The sequence below is a fragment of the Morone saxatilis genome, unplaced genomic scaffold (genome assembly GCF_004916995.1).
Source record: "Morone saxatilis isolate NCDOM2014 unplaced genomic scaffold, NCSU_SB_2.0 Contig4, whole genome shotgun sequence".
In the NCBI taxonomy this organism is placed as follows: Eukaryota; Metazoa; Chordata; class Actinopteri; family Moronidae; genus Morone; species Morone saxatilis.
Window position 1 is genome coordinate 11,581,879 of NW_023339984.1, and position 17,723 is coordinate 11,599,601.

The 17,723-nt window shown below is 38.7% G+C and overlaps 1 protein-coding gene across 1 annotated transcript in view; it reads right to left on the reverse strand.

Moving 5' to 3' along the window:
• Positions 1–16,326: 16,326 nt before the first annotated feature.
• stim2b (stromal interaction molecule 2b) overlaps positions 16,327–17,723 on the reverse strand; it is a gene marked incomplete at its 5' end in the record, with an annotated part of 42,410 nt that continues 41,013 nt past the window's right edge. Inside the window, 1 exon segment of the mRNA XM_035675757.1 lies at positions 16,327–16,532. Coding sequence (XP_035531650.1) covers positions 16,327–16,532 — 206 coding nt within the window.

Sequence of the window (17,723 nt, forward strand, 5' to 3'; positions counted from 1 at the left end):
TGGAGATACTTGAGGGAGCACTACATGGCAGCTCTGCTCCCTTGACCTCTTTGTTCTTGTGTCTTTTTCTGCCTTTAACCTCCTGTTAATATGAATACGGTCTGATCTTAGACCTCTTGTCCCCCCCGCTGTTCACCTTCTATAATTCTCACTCTTTCAGCTTAAATTTGGAAATGAGCTTTTAACTCAAAAAAGGTAATTTGACATTTACAATGGTTTTCATTAATGTCTGTCTTTTTCAAAAGACCATTCTTCATCATTTTTCTCATCATTCATTCACACCTTCACTTTTATACCGTAACAATTATTATAGGTTTCTTTCTTTCTATACATATTACCCTTACTTTTCAGAAACACAGCTGCTCAACCACATCACAGCATAATTTTTTCCCCTTTTGCACTTTTCCTTTTTGTCTCTCAAACCACACTCCTCTGCTTTTGTGATTTTTTTTGTCCTCTCATTCTCTGTCTCCACTGAAGGGTACGAATGGACCGCGGAACAGCTGTATTTTTGACAGGACTAATAGGGCTGATATTTTACCTTGAACAGGGGCCGATGCTGCATTATAGCCTTACCATTGTTAGGTGGCTCGGAGAAGGCTGGCACGCAGGCAACCAGCTCAGCTTTTTTTCCAAAAGTCTGCCAAACTGGCAGTAGAGGCAAACGTCGGTGTTGAATATTTCATGGACAACAACTTTTAACTCCACATTTTCCACAGCTGAGCCATTACTGTGCAAACCACAATATACTGCTGAGGAGATTTTGCAAAGGACGTAAGAGCAAGCGGCTGCTGCGAGTCAAGCAGATGTCACAAGGGAGGATGTTGGGGTGGGCAGAGGGGCTGCCGAGACTCAGGCAAAGGGGGACGGCTGGTGATTGCAAAAGCCATGTTAACACAGAACTGGAGGATTCTGTATCACAAAGAACCGATGTTAGGCATGTCTGAATACATTGTTGATCATCAAAGTGTCGGGATGCAAATTGGGAAGAGGCATTTTATATTGCAAAACCAGCGTAAATCACTGTCTCTGACAGTCCAGTGATCCGAGTTATAAGGATGCCATCTTCGTGGTGTGATGGCATTACTTTTATCAAACCAGTGACATGCATACACACTCAGGAAAAGCAGAACTGGCTGAAATAGTATGTGTGCAGTCATCTCATTCATCCATGTAGCGGGTAGAAATGAAACTATCCACTTTTACCACTCACTGAAAAGCCTCAGTTCAGTCGCATTTGCAGTTTATTTTTTAATGAATCTGTGGGGTTTACCATATCAGGTCAAAGCAGATAGTGCCATATTATTCCCTTTCATATATTTTAAATATAGATGCTGTATTTTCTGGCAGCAATTGTAATGTCAATACTAAAGCTCACTCATTTGTCGTATAAATAGTTTAAATACATATTAACCAGGTTAGGCAGGTCTGGGAGTTGATAAAGCATAAAGTGCTTGCGTCTAGCAGGTTTTTGTTTTAATACACTAGTTTCATTGGTCTTAAATGTTTTTGGTTTTTTTTCTTCTATTTTTCGGATGTTCAGCTAAGTGAATAATGCTGATCAGACCGGCGTTTTGAAGCACAGGAAGAAGCAGGATGTAGAAATCCTCAGTGGGTCGATACATGAGCCCCTAAATTACCTCAATGGTGCTCACTTTTGAAATTGAATAGGCTTCCTGAATGATTTAAGGGCTGGCTTTATGGGAATAATGGAGAGCAAGTGCGGTAACACAGTGCGAACAGGGTAACAAGCTCAAAACAATAAACGCAAATGCAGAAAAACATAATAGCAGAACTTATAAATGGATGGCCACGCATGAGCCATGTGAATAGACGAGCTGAATGCACTGTGTATGCATTTAGTAAAGCACATGTACTGAATCTTATGAATGGATGTTCATGCACATAGAAGGATTGTTGTGCATTTGTATTCATAGTCATTGAAGGATCATATTGGCATTGTAGCATGCTATCACTGCACACACTCTTCCATCATCTGCTCAGCCATCCTCTATATGTTCAGGGACTATAGGGCAGGCCTATCAGGGGCCTTTAGGGTGTGCAGATAACTCCAAACTAAGGGACAAAATACTTTGTATATCAGTACGTTCCAAAGTGAACCATATTTGCATATTCTAATCAGGACTACGTTGTTCGTCAGTACCTCCTAAAACTGTTGCCACTGCTATGGTTAATGTTTGGTTAGGTGTAGGCAACTGCTTGGTTACAGTTAGAAAAAAGATTGTAATCATTGTTAAAATAAACCAATGTTGGTGAAGATGAGATGTAAATAGCAGTCTCTATTTTTTTTTTGACCACCTGGGGGCAGTGCAACCAGCTGTAAACCACAACATTGACATATTATCTCCTTTTAAATTGGTTCTGGCAAACGTACTAGCAAACAGTTGCGTATTAGCATATATATCTAAATGTAGTAGAGCAAGGGGAGAGGGTGCAGCTTCCTCTGGTCCATGGTTCTCTAGGGGCCCACCTTTGACCCACTCTGCATCTGAACATGCATTTTTGTTGTTCAGTCAAATATTTTGAATAAAATTTGTGTTTGTGTGTCTTGATTGCAGAAAAAAAGAGCAGAGGCAGCCCTCTCCACTGCCAGGGGGTTCTCGACGGTACTCAGTAGCCAACTCCTGCTGGGTTTGTATTGTCGCTGATTCCACCCCCTCAGTACCCCCTTAATAGGGCCCCTACCCCTGTCAGTTTGCCACACCGGGAGTTTTAAAAGTGCAGCCTGTATTTCTGTCTACCTCACTGTCTTTCATTACAATTAAAATGTCAAAAAGAAGTCCAGAGAGCAGAGGAAGAATGTGCCTCGTGTTCCGTTCACAAACTTCTTCTCAGTAAACAACTCAACCCTCCATGTCTGTCAGAGTCCTGCTGTTCGCTCTAACAGCCAAACAGGTGAAAATTCTAGCAAGGAGCAGCAGCTTGCACCATGCAGGTAGCTGAAAGCAAACGTGATGAAGATGATGGTGGAGGAATATGTCGAGTTTGTCGTGTTGAAGTGTGTTCGGAGATTTCATATAGCCTACAGTGGATTCATGTTATTTTTTGCTGGAGTGAATTCAAACTGACAGCTGCTGGATGAAAACATAATTAGTAAGTTGTTCATAATCATTATTTGTGATGACAGGCTGTCGAAGATGCAGGCTATCTGGCATTTTTGACTAAATGGCCAAAAGTAGCGTTGTTTGTTGCTGCTTGTGTTGTTGACCACCGTGTCTGTTTGCTTATTGTAGCAATGGCAGGACACACATTGCTTGCATACTTGAAGCCTAATTTGGTGTCATGTTTGGTTGATTGTGTGTCTGTATGTGCATCCAGCATCATTGAATGTCAAACGCTGAATGCCCACTAGTTTAATCGATATCTGAAATAGCCAATCGGAAGTTGTAATTCTTAAATATCAGCTGCTCGCCGTTTAATGATAAATCCATGGCACTGTCTATGGTGGTGAAATAGCACATATCATCCATTCCAGTCTCCCAGCCTATAGGTTTTCTATACGGCTTTTATATTAGCACTACTCCCCCTCAGCTCCGCGCCTGATGTCTAGGGAACATTTATCTAAATTAGCATTCATATGGAGCTCTGTTTGTGGACATCTAGCGAATGTAAGTCCAATATTTCCTCTTCTTTTAGCTCTGTTTTGGTCTTTAGCAACTCACAGCTGCTAAATGCTCCACTATGTAATATATGGGTGGGTGTGTGTGTGTGTGTGTGGAGATACTAAAAAGCAGCTCTGCTCTCTTGACCTTTTCGTTCTTGTGTCTTTCCTCTTACAGTTTTCTGCCGTTAACTTGCTGTTAATACGAAGACAGTCTGATCTTAGACCTCTTGTTCACCGTTATTCACCTCCCATAATTTTCACTCTTTCAGCTTAATTTTTGAAATAAGCTCTTAACTCAAAAAAGGGTCATTTGACATTCACAATGGTCTTTTTCAAAAGACCATTCTTCATCTTGTTTCTCATCACTCATTCACACCTTCTTCCTGTCTTCACTCTTATACCACAAAACTCACAGTCAAGTTTTGTTCTTTTTTTCCTTTACACATTACCCTTACTTTTCAGTAACACAGCTGCTCAACCACATCACTGTATAATTTTTCCTCCTCTTGCACTTTTTCCTTTTTGTCTCTTCAACCACATTCCTCTGCTTTTGTGATTTTTTTGTCCTCTCATTCTGTCTCCACTAAAGGGTACATGAATGGAGCAGCTGTATTTTTGACAGGACTAATAGGGCTGATTTTTTACCTTGAACAGGGGCAGACGCTGCGTTATACCTACATTGATCTACAGTTGCTGTGTAAGTGAAGACATTGACACCAAACTGTGAGAGTCTTACATGTATTACCGCTGTTTCATTGGAGATTAGCATTCACTACACATACCATTTGGTGGCTGCTTTTATCACCTCTCGGTGCCAAGTGTGCGTACAGTTTTATCACGCTCGGCCACGGAGGGAATCAAACCACTAACCATGCTAGTGTTGCTGTCACGCTTTACCAACTGAGCCATACAGAGAGCTTTCTACTCGCATGGGATTATTCAAAATTATTCTGCAGCACAGGGCCCAATGCTAACACAAATTCCTCGACTGCCTTACTAGTTCATGAGCTCACAAAAAGTAGAGCACTTTTCCCATTTTTAACACAGCCTTTAAGTGTGGTGCAGTCTTTTGGTGCGACCGGTATCCAATCACAGCGCAGTCAAAGGGAATGCTAAACAAGATGACTGGTCAGGAGAGGGACGTCTTCAGCAGGACATTTTTCACTTCACAGGTTATAGTAGTTCTGATTTGTGTGAGTGGTTATAATTTCCAGTTGTGCACCGTGACAAATACAGGTGTGCACTGCACATACACAGACACACACACACAAAGAAGTATGTAGAATGCCAAAATGTAACCATGAATAGTAAAAACAGACTATGTAAAAGGTAGAGTAGGAGGTAGAGGGTGTCATCTGTGTTTATTGAACTACAATTAGAATGTGTAATCGTCATTATGCAAGCATTTTTTACTTTTAAAGGGCCACCAACTTTACACACAAAGTTCAGTTTTAATTGTCAGAAAGAGTACTACACAACCTGTGAAAACTGTTGAATGTGTGGTCTCTAATGGACGGCTTTTTTCCAAAGTTCACAAATCGAACCCAGGAGGCCTGCAATTACCCAATGTAGTGGTGCGGGGATTTAAAGCCTGAAAAATTATTTTCCCCGCCCCCCTCAATCACCGTCAATCAATAGATGGAATCAAACATGACCAAGATAACATTCTGCACAGTTAAGAACAGTTGGCTTTTCACAAAAAGAGATTTTGATTTTCTATTTTTCTCTGTGCCCTTCGTCCACTGGGGTTTTTAGAAGGCGGGGGCCCTCAAGTTGGAAAAAAGCTGGTGTCACATGCTGAATAGATGGTCATTTTCTGGTCACAGCTTTAGGGTATTGTTAGAATCCACCTGTTAAAGTCTGTATATTTCAGCCCTCTGCTTTCTCCGGTTTTGGCCATTCTTCCTTCACGTCACTTGTGAGTTTTGGCAACTTTTTGGAAGTACAATACTATAACTGCTTGAGTTGCTTGAAGACACACTAAATGTACATGTGATAAAACAGTCTGCTTTTGTTGTCCTAACATCCTGCCCTACATTTATTCATTCATCCATCTACAGTATTCCATTAATTTACTATTTGTGTACTATTTAAATGTAAATCTGTTTTGTATAATCAGTTGGAGCTTGCTTGTTTACTCCCTGTAGCACCTCTGGCACGTACGGTCAGCTAATCACTGGGATGATTTGATTTTGCCAAATGTCTGTCTTCACTTGATTTGATGCTGTTGTCTTAATCAGGGGGACTGAGCATCAAAGTCACTCTAATTTAGGCTGAAACAGTGGTCGGCAAATGTCAAATTGTCAAATGCTGATTAACAGTATAGGAGGCCTATATTCTCCTTTATCTTGTTATCAGAAAGCAAAATATTTATGAAAATAGCTGCACCAAAAGGATGATTTGCAAATGTATGTCCAAATGTAGGAAAACTGATCAGTTATGAAGATGAACATTCACACTTCACAGTCTTGTCAGACTTGAGTTTTTACAAGGTATTGAATTAAATTTTAACATTTCCCAGTGGAGAAAAATTTTCCAAGAACAATTTTCCAAGCTGCATGCATGTGTCATGAATCCAACATTGTTTTCTGGTTCTCCCGACCTCAAAAATAACACAAAAATGTTCTCTGTTCACCCTTTCTCTCTCTCTTTTCACTCTTTGTCATTCATAGTCTCTCTCTAGAATGCACACACACACACACACACACACACACTTAGGTGGTGTGGATATGGTAGTCAGACATGCCAGCTATGTTAATAATGTAGAGTGGAGCAGATTGAGTGTTATCTGACACTAAAAGCCTGCACAGGGCAAGTCTGCCATCTACTGAGAAAAAGAGAGGAGAGTTTCTCCTGTTTGGCATAGACACTGTATGTTTGATTGCAGATTTTCATCTTTATCTTTCCTGGTGTGATTTAAAGCAATTATCTGCTGTATCACAACTATTGTTAGCTAAGAGTTAGCTTCTTTTGCTAGCGTACTGCTATCAGCTTGATATTGTGATCTCTAAGGTAGTTTTACAGCACATCTTTGTCCTCAATATGAATAAGGTAGCCTAGCATGGAAACCAAGACTGTCTTAACTTTCTCTGGAAATAATAACAGAACTGTTTTCTGTCTTATTATTCTGGTCCTTTCCCCCTTTGCAACTCTTGTTGTAAGAAAGATATGATGTTGGCTCATTTGTAGTGTTTTTTGATGAAATTAAGCTAACAAAAAGCTATCAGCTTTACATTTACTGTAGGATGCTAGCTGAAGTTGAGTTTGGAGGACTCAATGTTGAAGTTTTACAAAGCAATGTCACTAAACCTACCAGCCCCTACTAGACTTAATATATTTGAACAGACTTAATATATTTAAATATCTATATGCTACAACAATGATCTTTCTTTTAGCATAGTTTACTTTATATGTTTATTAGCATAATAGAAATAACATAATTAGGTAGGCTATTTGTATAACCATATTAGCAGCTTACAGTAAAACATAGTTAACAATGACACCGTCTGAGAGTTCATTTCTAACATTGCACATTGAGACTAAGAGCCTACAGTGCTTTGAGCTAATTGCTAACGTGCTGACAATGACATGGCTAACATGCTGATGTTTACCAGGTATAATGTTTCCCAGGTTCACCATTTTAGTGTGCCGTAGCATGCTAACATTCACTAATTAGCAATAAACCCAAAGTGCAGCTAGGCCGATGAATGTCATTAGTAGTCATTAGTTTGGCAAGTGTTGAGTCAGTGGGTCACCAAAGTTATTGCAAATCATGCTGAGGGGAACATAAATGTCTGCACCAAACTTCCATCCGGCAGTCGACACATTTAACTAAAAACTACAAAAGTCAACCTCATGGTGCTGTTAAGGGAACGCCAGGGCTGTTAACATGGCTTTAAAAAAAAAGCTTACACTGGTTTGAGAAGTCTTAATTACTCTGTTACAGTGTTAAAATACCAACACTTCACAAATAGTTATTAACACCTGATTTGGGCACAGACAAACACTTTTAAAGTGTACACTGACGTGTTAATGAGTGATTTTGCCTTGTACTTTTTCTCATCTAACATGTTGTGTTCAATACTTATATCCTATCTTCTCTCTAATATATCCAGTGAAGCCTAAAAAGTGAAATCAAATTTTAGCAGTTTACTGTCAGTTTTGGAGCGTTTTGGTAGAATGAGGGTGAAACAGGTAGAGCTCCAGTGTGAATATTATTCCACTACTGTGTTTTTCTTCCATTGCTCAACATCGTAGCAGCAATTTGACCACCTACATGTTACACCACAGCAGTGACAAATATGCAGGACAGAGACTGAAAAAGTCAGTTTCAGTAATTCTGCGTGGGTGTTCTTTTTAAATTTCTGGGCCCAAAGCTGTTCATTCCGCTGAGTGATTACTTTAAGAAAAAGTAAATCCCATTTCAATTACTAATTTGACCCACAGCAGCTTCCATTATGCTTAAATATGTATGAATGTCACACACACAGTCACTAATCACAACGCGCCTGCAAGTGAAAATGTGGATTAAGAAAGAATGTATATATCGTATAACTCCCACGCAGTCTTCTTAATCCCCACATATCCAATTTTTGCACAACTGAAAGGGATTTGCACGAGATGAAATCGAACATCAACTTTATTTTCCTTCTTTCTCTCTTTCTTTCTTTCTTTCTTTCTTTCTTTCTTTCTTTCTTTCACCAAATGTATTATTCATCAAAAACTGATCAAAAGTCAATCTCCATCTTGTCCATGTATGTTGCACATACCTGTATATCTTCACAGTTATCTTCCATCGCAGGCCAAAGCTGAAGATATACAGTAGGAGCTTCATCTTTTTTCTGTCTCATCCTGCGCAGGGGTTCCTGCACTGTGTCACCACCGAGCTCAAAGGGGGAATCTGTGACTTGATAAGTCCGGGTAACATCAAGGAGAAGCGATGTTTTATTCATCGGCACAAAGCTCCTGAATTCACTCAAATCAAATTCGCCCGCCTTTGTTTGAGAGATCAAGCTTGGGGTTTGACACATATAGAAATGATTGGATTTCTTAGACTTATAAGAAAAAGAAGGAGGGAGGGAGAAAGTTATGAGTTCAGCAAAGGACAAGGTGATGGTTTTAGGTTTAATAAGTATTTTTTAGTAGAATTAGCTTAAGAGCCAAGCATGTTTATCTTCTCTGCAAACGTATGATTTCCATCAAAAACGGCTGTAATCTAAAATCTCGCATTCAACCTCTTATTCTTCTCTGTTTCACTTTCAGTCTTTCACTTCCTCTCACAATCCACTCCGGCGTTGTCTCTTGATAAGTCAGCCGCTCTCACATTCAGGTGACCTTGGCTCCCCGCTGATTCACTTGTTTTGTTTGCAATTCTTTCATCCTGTGTGTTTCTCTCTCATGCAGCTCTCCTTTCAGATTTTTTCCATCCCTCCTCTCTCCCACTCTGATCTCCTGCTGTCAAAGAAATTCAAGTACTTTTTGAGTCGTGCACGCCGAGGTCAGATGTGACTTGCAAAAAATTTTAGGATTTGTTTTGCACTTTCAAGATTGGACAGCGCAATAATTGCCAGAAAGGTCTCACCGCTCGATAAGTGCTCAATAAACCCTGAGCTGAGCCCTGCAGGAATTTGAAAATGATTAGGAGTGAATTTTTACTAAACACGTTTTGGGTTTTTATCTCTTTTCATTTTTTTGTACTTTCTTTTGTTCTCATTTTATCTTCTGTCTTGTTTCACTGTGTTTCATCAACTAAAGTAAATTAAACTAAACCCCCTAGACTCACTTCGCGTATCACAGCAGCGACTTCGAGTGTCAGCCGGGCTCATAATGTGATCCAGGTCACTGCAGCAATGTCACAGAGTTACAGTGCTGTCGAGTTCTCAACTCCCACTCAAGGTTTGAGCCATACAACTCCTGTGACAACCAGTTATTGTAATAAAATGCCTGATACTGTCACTACAGTACAGTAAGTAGAAACATAGACTTCTTTCTGGAAGCTAGTGCAGAATCATTTTATTTTTCGATGAGAGCTGGTCCTCTTGTTTTGCACTTGAATTTTTTGACAAAAACATAGTTCAACAGCAAAATTACAAACCCATGAAAGAGATGGGAGATAAATAACATTTTGACAACAGAATTTGATTCCTAATATGGAGCATGCTTTAAACTACATGCTTAAATAAAATCCAGAGACAATGTAAATACACAGGCAACTTAATAAATACAAAATGTCACATAATGAAAAAGAAATAATAACAAAACTTTTGAAACTTAAATATATTTTTCCTCTTCTAGTCAGTGCCAATTTCCTTATTTTAGACTAATTCTAGAAAGAAGACTACGGATAAGGGGCAGGATGCTGACATACACTTTTTGAACATAGACTTGCATTGGAAACAGGTTCAGTATTTCCACTCAGCAAGTTTATGTTTAATTGGTTTTAGATTAAAGGGGGGGTCCGTATTGCTTCCATGACAGAAAACAAAAAACAGATCAGTATCACGTTATAACGTGATTATTATAACAAGATATTTTCACATTATTATGACATACAAACTTATCACGTTATTACAAGAAACTTGTCTTGTTATATAAGATAAGTAGTACATTGTTAAAACAAGAATGGTATACTACTTGTCTTGTTATAGCATGAAACTTTTCACCTCATAAAGTGATATATTGTAATAAAGTTATATAAAAAAACTTCTCTTGTTATAACTATATACCATTTATATTGTTATAACAAGATCACGTTTAAAGTGAAATGTTTACATCAGGAAAAGTGTGATTTTTATGACGTGGCAGCTGTATGCTACGTAAGAGCAACTTACTCTGACAGAACCATCTAAACAACAACCCCCACACGATGGTAATAAATAAATAAATAAATATATTAACAGAAAAAAGTGTGGCTGTACAGTCCAATGCACACTAGTGTTTGTACGTTTTTAGAGTCTCGTTTAATGAATGCCCATTACAGTGCTATGGAGCAGCAAGATTCAGATTCGTAACACATTGCTGTTATGTACAATGAACCGTCTGGAAGAGTTCAACAGCACCAGCATCTCATAATGATTTCTAACCAAAAACATCCTCCGTAAAAAAAATAATAAAAAAGATAGTTTATACACCTACACATCAATATTCTGTAATTGTAGACAGAGAGAGGAGAAAGAAAGGATCATTCTTTAGTGTTTCTGTCTTCTAAGCAGTTTATGACCACACATCATTATGTAAAATACATCTCCAGGCCCCTCATTAGCCAGGGACAAGGTGGTGTACAGCCAATGTCGCTGTAAAGTTGCATGTAATGTAGGAAAAAAATGGAATCTTGCCCTGTTATTACACTCAATGTAAATACCCAGAGTGTAAAATGTAATGGGAATGAGGGATGAAAGTGCTTGGAGGCAGTTTGACTGAGTGCAACATTTGCAGTTGCTGGCATTTTTTCAAACTCTAAGTGAAGGTGTCCTTGTTAATCGAATAGGTGTCGCAGTCAGTCAGTCAGTCAGTCCGTTGGGTGTCACATCTGTTAGACCTCAGCGTTGACTCAGCTCTAACTAACTGTTTGGACTTCATCATGTCTTCTGACACAGTGTTGACGATAACAACAAGGTAATTGCCTCCGAAAAAAGAAGCTGACACCCATTAGACTCCGTTGCTGGAAGATGGTTTTTGATATGTGGTCGAGGCTTACTTTTTTTAACCGTGGCGTCACTCAAAGAGCTCGGCTGTAACTATCGAGCATAATTTGAGTTGACAGGCAAAAACACTGCAATTAGGACTCAGCTTTTTTGCAAATCATAAGTAGAAACATGTACAACAGATGGAGAGCAGAGGGAATCGCTCAGTAGTCGTAAGAAACGAAATGTAAAAGTATAGAAAGCATGCTCAAGACTACAAAGGATTTTGAGCATGGTGCTTTTTCAAAACTGTCAAAATTTCAAGGTGCAAAAGATTGTATAAAAAACTTAAAGCAGAGTCATATGAGCCATGTTAAACCACAGACAGTCTGGGTTCTTATGCATAGGCCTACAGGATATAGCAAAAGAACGAATACAAAAAAAACATACATACCATACAAGACAAAACAATTTTTTAAAAATCCCCCAACAATATATATTTGTCAAAGAACTGTTTTTAAAATACCCCGAATGGTTTAAAGCCTGCACATTTCTGATCTGCTGCTACATTATAAACCATCCAGACTCTACAGTATGAGGTCATCTGGGACATGTCTGCTGTCCCTAGAGTCAAAGCTAAACCTGGAGAACCAGCACTTAGTTTCTCTGCATATGTGGAACAAATTCCCAGAAAACTCTCAGTTCTTTTATATTAGAGGCTTAAGACTTTACTGTTAAACACACGTCTTTATTATTAAATTAACTTCTGCATTTGAACTGTATCTTGTATTCCCCTGTTTTATACATTTTAGCTTTTCTTCTATTTTATTATATAGATATATATAATATATCATATTTATGTTGCTATGTTTATCTTGGTTAAATGCTTTTTTATATCTCATGTGAAGCACTTTACATTGCCTTGTTGAAAGGCTGAAATAAACTGGCCTTGCCTCACTCCAGCGTAGGTCAGCCATCTATCATAGAGCTGAAACATTTCTGCCGTACAGACAGACTAAAGCATTAAAACTCACACACACAAAAAGGAATGAGAAAGGTGTAACATGATCTTCTTAGAAAATGAAAAGGACCTTGTAAAAACAATAACATTTAATCATTATATCAAGAAACTGAGCCCTTTTTTGTCATAGTGGCAGCAATATAGGAAGGATTGTGTGTTTTTTTTTATCCAGCTGCAGTAATATGTTGGGTTTTATATTCCGCCCTGATATTAAAATATTTCATCTTATCACAGGCACACTTGGGAATTCACCACTCTCAATTAATTAAACACTGGAATTACCCAGTGGCCACCCAGTAGAACGCTTGGTTATATTTTTCAGTCATGTATAGCTCAACAGGCAGAGCACAGGGGTCAGGAATTTTAATTGGCATTAAATATGAACACACTGTGGATAAAATTGTCTCACCTTCGTCATTACAAGGGCCTCAGGAACTTGTACACTGCATAAATCAGACAAGTTTAGATTTTAAACTCAGGTGCATGTGGTAAATTAGGACTAACAGCGGAGAAAAGCATCATTTGAAGTCACGCTGCCGAAAGGTGTGGAGGACTAATGCTCTGCTGATGTGATTGCTGTGATCACCTATGCAAATCTGATTAAGCCCTGTTTAATCACACCCAATCAATCAGAGGCACTATCGTTCAAGTCAAAAGACATTTTAGACGACTCCGGTCCTGACAAACATTTTTATGATTTGTTCATTTATATTAATGAGGTCTTTGATCTATTTCAGACGCTTTAGGCCAGACAAATGAAACTCATAATAGCTTAATAAAGTGTGTGCTGCGCTTAAGGGTAGTGATATTATTTTTGGAAGTTTTAATCAAGCCAACCTTTGCTAAAAATTGAAGCTGAATAGTTCCCTATGTGCTGGTTATTGAATGGTGCGTGCTGCCCTGATGAAGTATCTCATTTGATCACTTTTAAAGCATGTTGTGAAGCCACAAGTATCTTTTTGTATTATTAGTATGAAATACTCTCTGTCTTTTGGATTTGTCTTGCTATTTTTCTTACCCAGTGATTTTTTATTATATTTCATTTTTTCAGCCTTAATCTCCCAAGCACGAGTACTAGCACATTATTTATTCATAATCCTATCCCATAGAAGCATGATTCTGGTGATTTGTAGGTCAATAGAGGTCTAGACAGTTAAAAACTGGCTTCATTTTCTGGGTTTTTTTTTTAGTACGAGCTTTCAACAGAATTAAAATTACTATATTTCCACATATTGTTGGGACCTGCTACAAACTGACATTCAGTCATCTACTGTCAATGCTGTTACGTAACAAAGATGTTACGTAAAAGATACTTTTACTTTTTAATCAATTTTAGCTACGTTTTAATCGTGATGTTCTATGACATGCAAATCACCCGATCTGTACTTACTGGGATGCTCTTAATGTATGGGATTTGTTTGACATAATCACCTTATAAAGTATATATATCTAACATGTAAGCAAACATGCAGAAGCATCTTTTATTTGGAGTCATGTTTTTGGTCTGTGTCGGTCTCCACCAACTCCTGAAGGAAATATCTGGCTCTTAAGCTGCCAAATGCTCCACCAGTTATTTGTTGTTTGGTGCTGGACAGGCAGCGTACAGTGGGTTTATTAGTACATTTTTGCTGCCGGCCAAAAACACAGTAATAAGAGCCTTGAGAGTGAACAAAAACAGTAAAGATGTGAGCGGTAAAATCAAGACAGTGAGCTGAAAGACGCTAAAAGAGTGATAAGTAGTCACTACGAACGCTGCATATTAGTCGTATTTTACATTGCAGATATAAAAATATTTTCTGGTGCAGCTTTAAATTGGTCTTTGTTCTGTGTACAACGCATGAGAAAGAATGGTCAAACCTCTTCACTCAAGCCTTAAAGATGCGCTCTGATGCGTCTCATTGTTCCAACCCTAACTCTCTCTCGGGTAAAGCCTCCACTCTTTAAGCCTCTATTTTGGCTCAGCTTTTGCAGACGCAGGAACACCACAGTCCCGACTGAAAATGGCTTCATTATACTGTACCACAAACTGGCTGCAAGTCTCTCTGGCAGAGTTTTGGAGCAGAAACACTCATTTGCACCGAGCACGTCTGGTGCCAAAGCTGACTTTGTCTGTCCCAGTCTGGGTAAACATGGCAGCTATAAACATGGACTAGCCCGGGCTGTTTGGGAACCCAACTCTCTGCTGCAGTTTATTCTAATGGTCGTGAATGTGCACATCTGCATTGGCGTTCCAGCACTCACAGCCTTTGTTGTCCTCTTTCTAAATTCAGTTATTATTTCTACATTTACTTCATTCTTTAGGTATAATTTGTCTTCTAAAATAGTCTTTCCCTCTTTCTTTAGTGCTGCCCTTTTATACCTCATTCCTGTACCGCTTCCCTTTTAAAAACAGTCCACCTTTTCTTTTTCTTTTTTACACATGAAAAAGGTAGACGGCAAGCCCCAGTAGGTCACAGTGCATTAACCACACTAATAAACCCATTACATTGCAATGGAATGGGATCCAAACGAGAGAGGGAGAGAGTGTTGAGTGATGGGGATAAAGAAAGGAGAGAGGCTGAGTTTGGCAGGGAGAAGTGGTAGACTGAGGAGGGTGAGATGAAGCACAATGGCAGGTTGGGTAAAAGCCTCACTGATGCACACTCAGTTTACGTATGTGCGCCTTTAAGCCCCTCTGCCTTTTCATTACCTCTTCTACCAGCATTCATTAAGGGGAGGATCTGCCATCTTCTGCCAGATCACTTTCACTTTCTGCTCCTACACGGCTCCTCTTTCTGAGCATTAGCGTCATTGTGGGGCCAATTACAACACTGCGGTGCGGTTCGGGGCCATAAATATCCACAACGTGTCCCCAACCTGCAATGCTCCTGTGAGGAAAAGAGAGGAAGCAGAGAGGAGGGAAGTGCAGGATGAGAATATGGGACAGAGGAGCAGCTGAATGCAGTTTTTAAATGTACTGCTCCAGAATCAGACCCTAGTGAACGTGTTTGTTACAGCTGTGGATGTCACAGCAATTCATAATTCAGTAACAGTTTTGTAACACTAGTGAAAGAATGGGTATGGAAATCATATGCACCACTTTAAATGAGGAGTTTATTGGTGATGAGGCATTTAGAGTGATTCATTCACATATTGTCTAAAATGCAGATTTGCACATACAGTGTCAAGGAACTATAGATAAAACTATGGTCTGTTAACATTTTATCTGTATGAATATCATAGTATCTATCTAATCCATATGGCTAAAAGTATGTGGAAACATTACACCAGTGAGTGATTATGGAAGATCTCATTGCAGAAATTTTGCAATTCAAATAGGCAATAGGTATGGCACACCAGTTGAGGTCATTTGCTGTGAAAGCTTTTAAATAGCAAGTATCTAATGCACTCCACTACATGGCCAAAAGTATGTGGACACCCAAATATTACACTCATATGTGATTGTTGACATCTTAATAATGGCATGTGTTTTGGTGTGAGGCTTCCACCAATTTTGGCCATATAGCTCAATACCACCCTTTACTTTAATAAAGGGTGGTATGGGATTATTAGACATCTCATTCCAAAACTATGGGCGTTAATCTGCTGCTGTGACAGCCTCAACTGTTCAGGGACGGCTTTCCACAAGACCTTGTGAACTGGCGCCACAGGAGCATTACGGAGGTCAGCCGCTGATGTTGGGTGATGTTGTTGTTCATCCTAAAGGTGTTTGGATTAGGGGTTGAGGTCAGAACGGTCAGTTAAGTCAGTCTTCAACGCCATACACAGAAAAGCACTGGTTTTGTGCATCCAGAACCCCTTATGTTGACAAGAGTGTCTACTTACTTATATTTTGCCTTAGAGCACTGTATCATAATCAATGGCCAATAGTATATGGACACTCATATGTGTCTCCATGTCATAGCATGCTGGATTATCTGTGTTGGATGTCTGTGATTTGGATATAATGTTTTATTTAGGCTTATATGTGGGTAAACAAGACAATATTATGTCCAAGAAAGCTCTGAATATACATACTCCACCAAAACATGCTGTGCTTGATTCTGTAGGTTTCACTGTCAGGGAGTGGCTGATATGGCTGGTTTCCTCTGATGCTCTGCTGACACCATGTGGCCGTCGCAGTAACTGCACCTCTGAGGCCGGGGCCAATAAGGTGAGCCAGTGTGAAAGGCTGGGATTTGTTGCTGTGTATAGTAGTGCCCAAACAACACATTCATCACCAGCAGACGCTCCGGCTCCTCTCCTAGTGTGCCGAATTGATGAACTATCAACACAAGTTTCATCACGTTCACTTTATATTGATAAAGCAATCATGCATGCTTTTCTTCTGTGTATCACGGTTTCCAAGACAAATGGGGTGTCAGAATCATACTTTTTTCCCACACTTCTGTGCTCTGCTGTGAGGAGGATGCGGGCTCCAAACTGTGGGTCACGACTGTTGTTTAGAGCTCAGCTTCCGAGCACATGGATCTTCATACTGCACATGAAGAAACATTATTTTCAATAATTTAAAAAAATACAGTTTTTTTTCAAATTATGTAAAGATTTAGATATTCTAGATAGACTAAACTAAAATTTTAATTTTGTAGTAGATCAACAGAAAATTTATCAGCAACAATTATGACAAAAAGTGAAACATTTAAGCAATTTATAAAGTAAAAATGCAAATAAAATTGTAATTAAATGTGAGAATTTGAATTTGAATTTGTTTAATGTTTTATATCATTGTTCAATTATAATATTTGGGTTTGGGACAGTTTGCTGCATAAAACAAGCAATGTGAAGACATTTCTTCAATATCTTCTTACATATTTGAAATGTATAGATTCATTGATAATGGAAATAATAGTAAACTGCTGCCTTAAATATGTCCTGATTTTAATTTTTTTTAAAGGTGAATTCCAGTGATTTACTTGCAAGAAATTGATTTTTAAAATTGTAGCAACAGAGGCAAAGATATCCTGACTTTTATTCAAAAACAAAGTATACTACATTTCCCACAATGCAACTTGTAGTATGTTGAATGTATTACAGTGTGTAATGCAGGCTTTTGGTTTTAAATTTGCCATCTCAAGACATAATACAACTGTTTAGGCTGAAAACTACTCTTTATGACAATTAACTTTTAAGTGTAAAATCAGCGGAGTGCCCCTTTAAATTTAAAAAAATAACTTATTTTTCCAAGTACATAGAAAACAGTCAATCATTGAATCAAAATAAGAATGAAACACTGCAACAATCATGACTCTGAAACATACGAAGCCTCCATTTTTTTTATTAATTCTTCTACAGTATACAAATATTCACACACAAAATGTTCTCAAAAAACCCCTAATGTCTCGTAAACATTCATTTTCTCCTCGTCTTGCAGTTCTGTCTTCTATTTCCTTCATTGTGTGCTGTATTGCCACAACCTTCCAAATATATATATATATATATATTTTTCTTTTTTTTT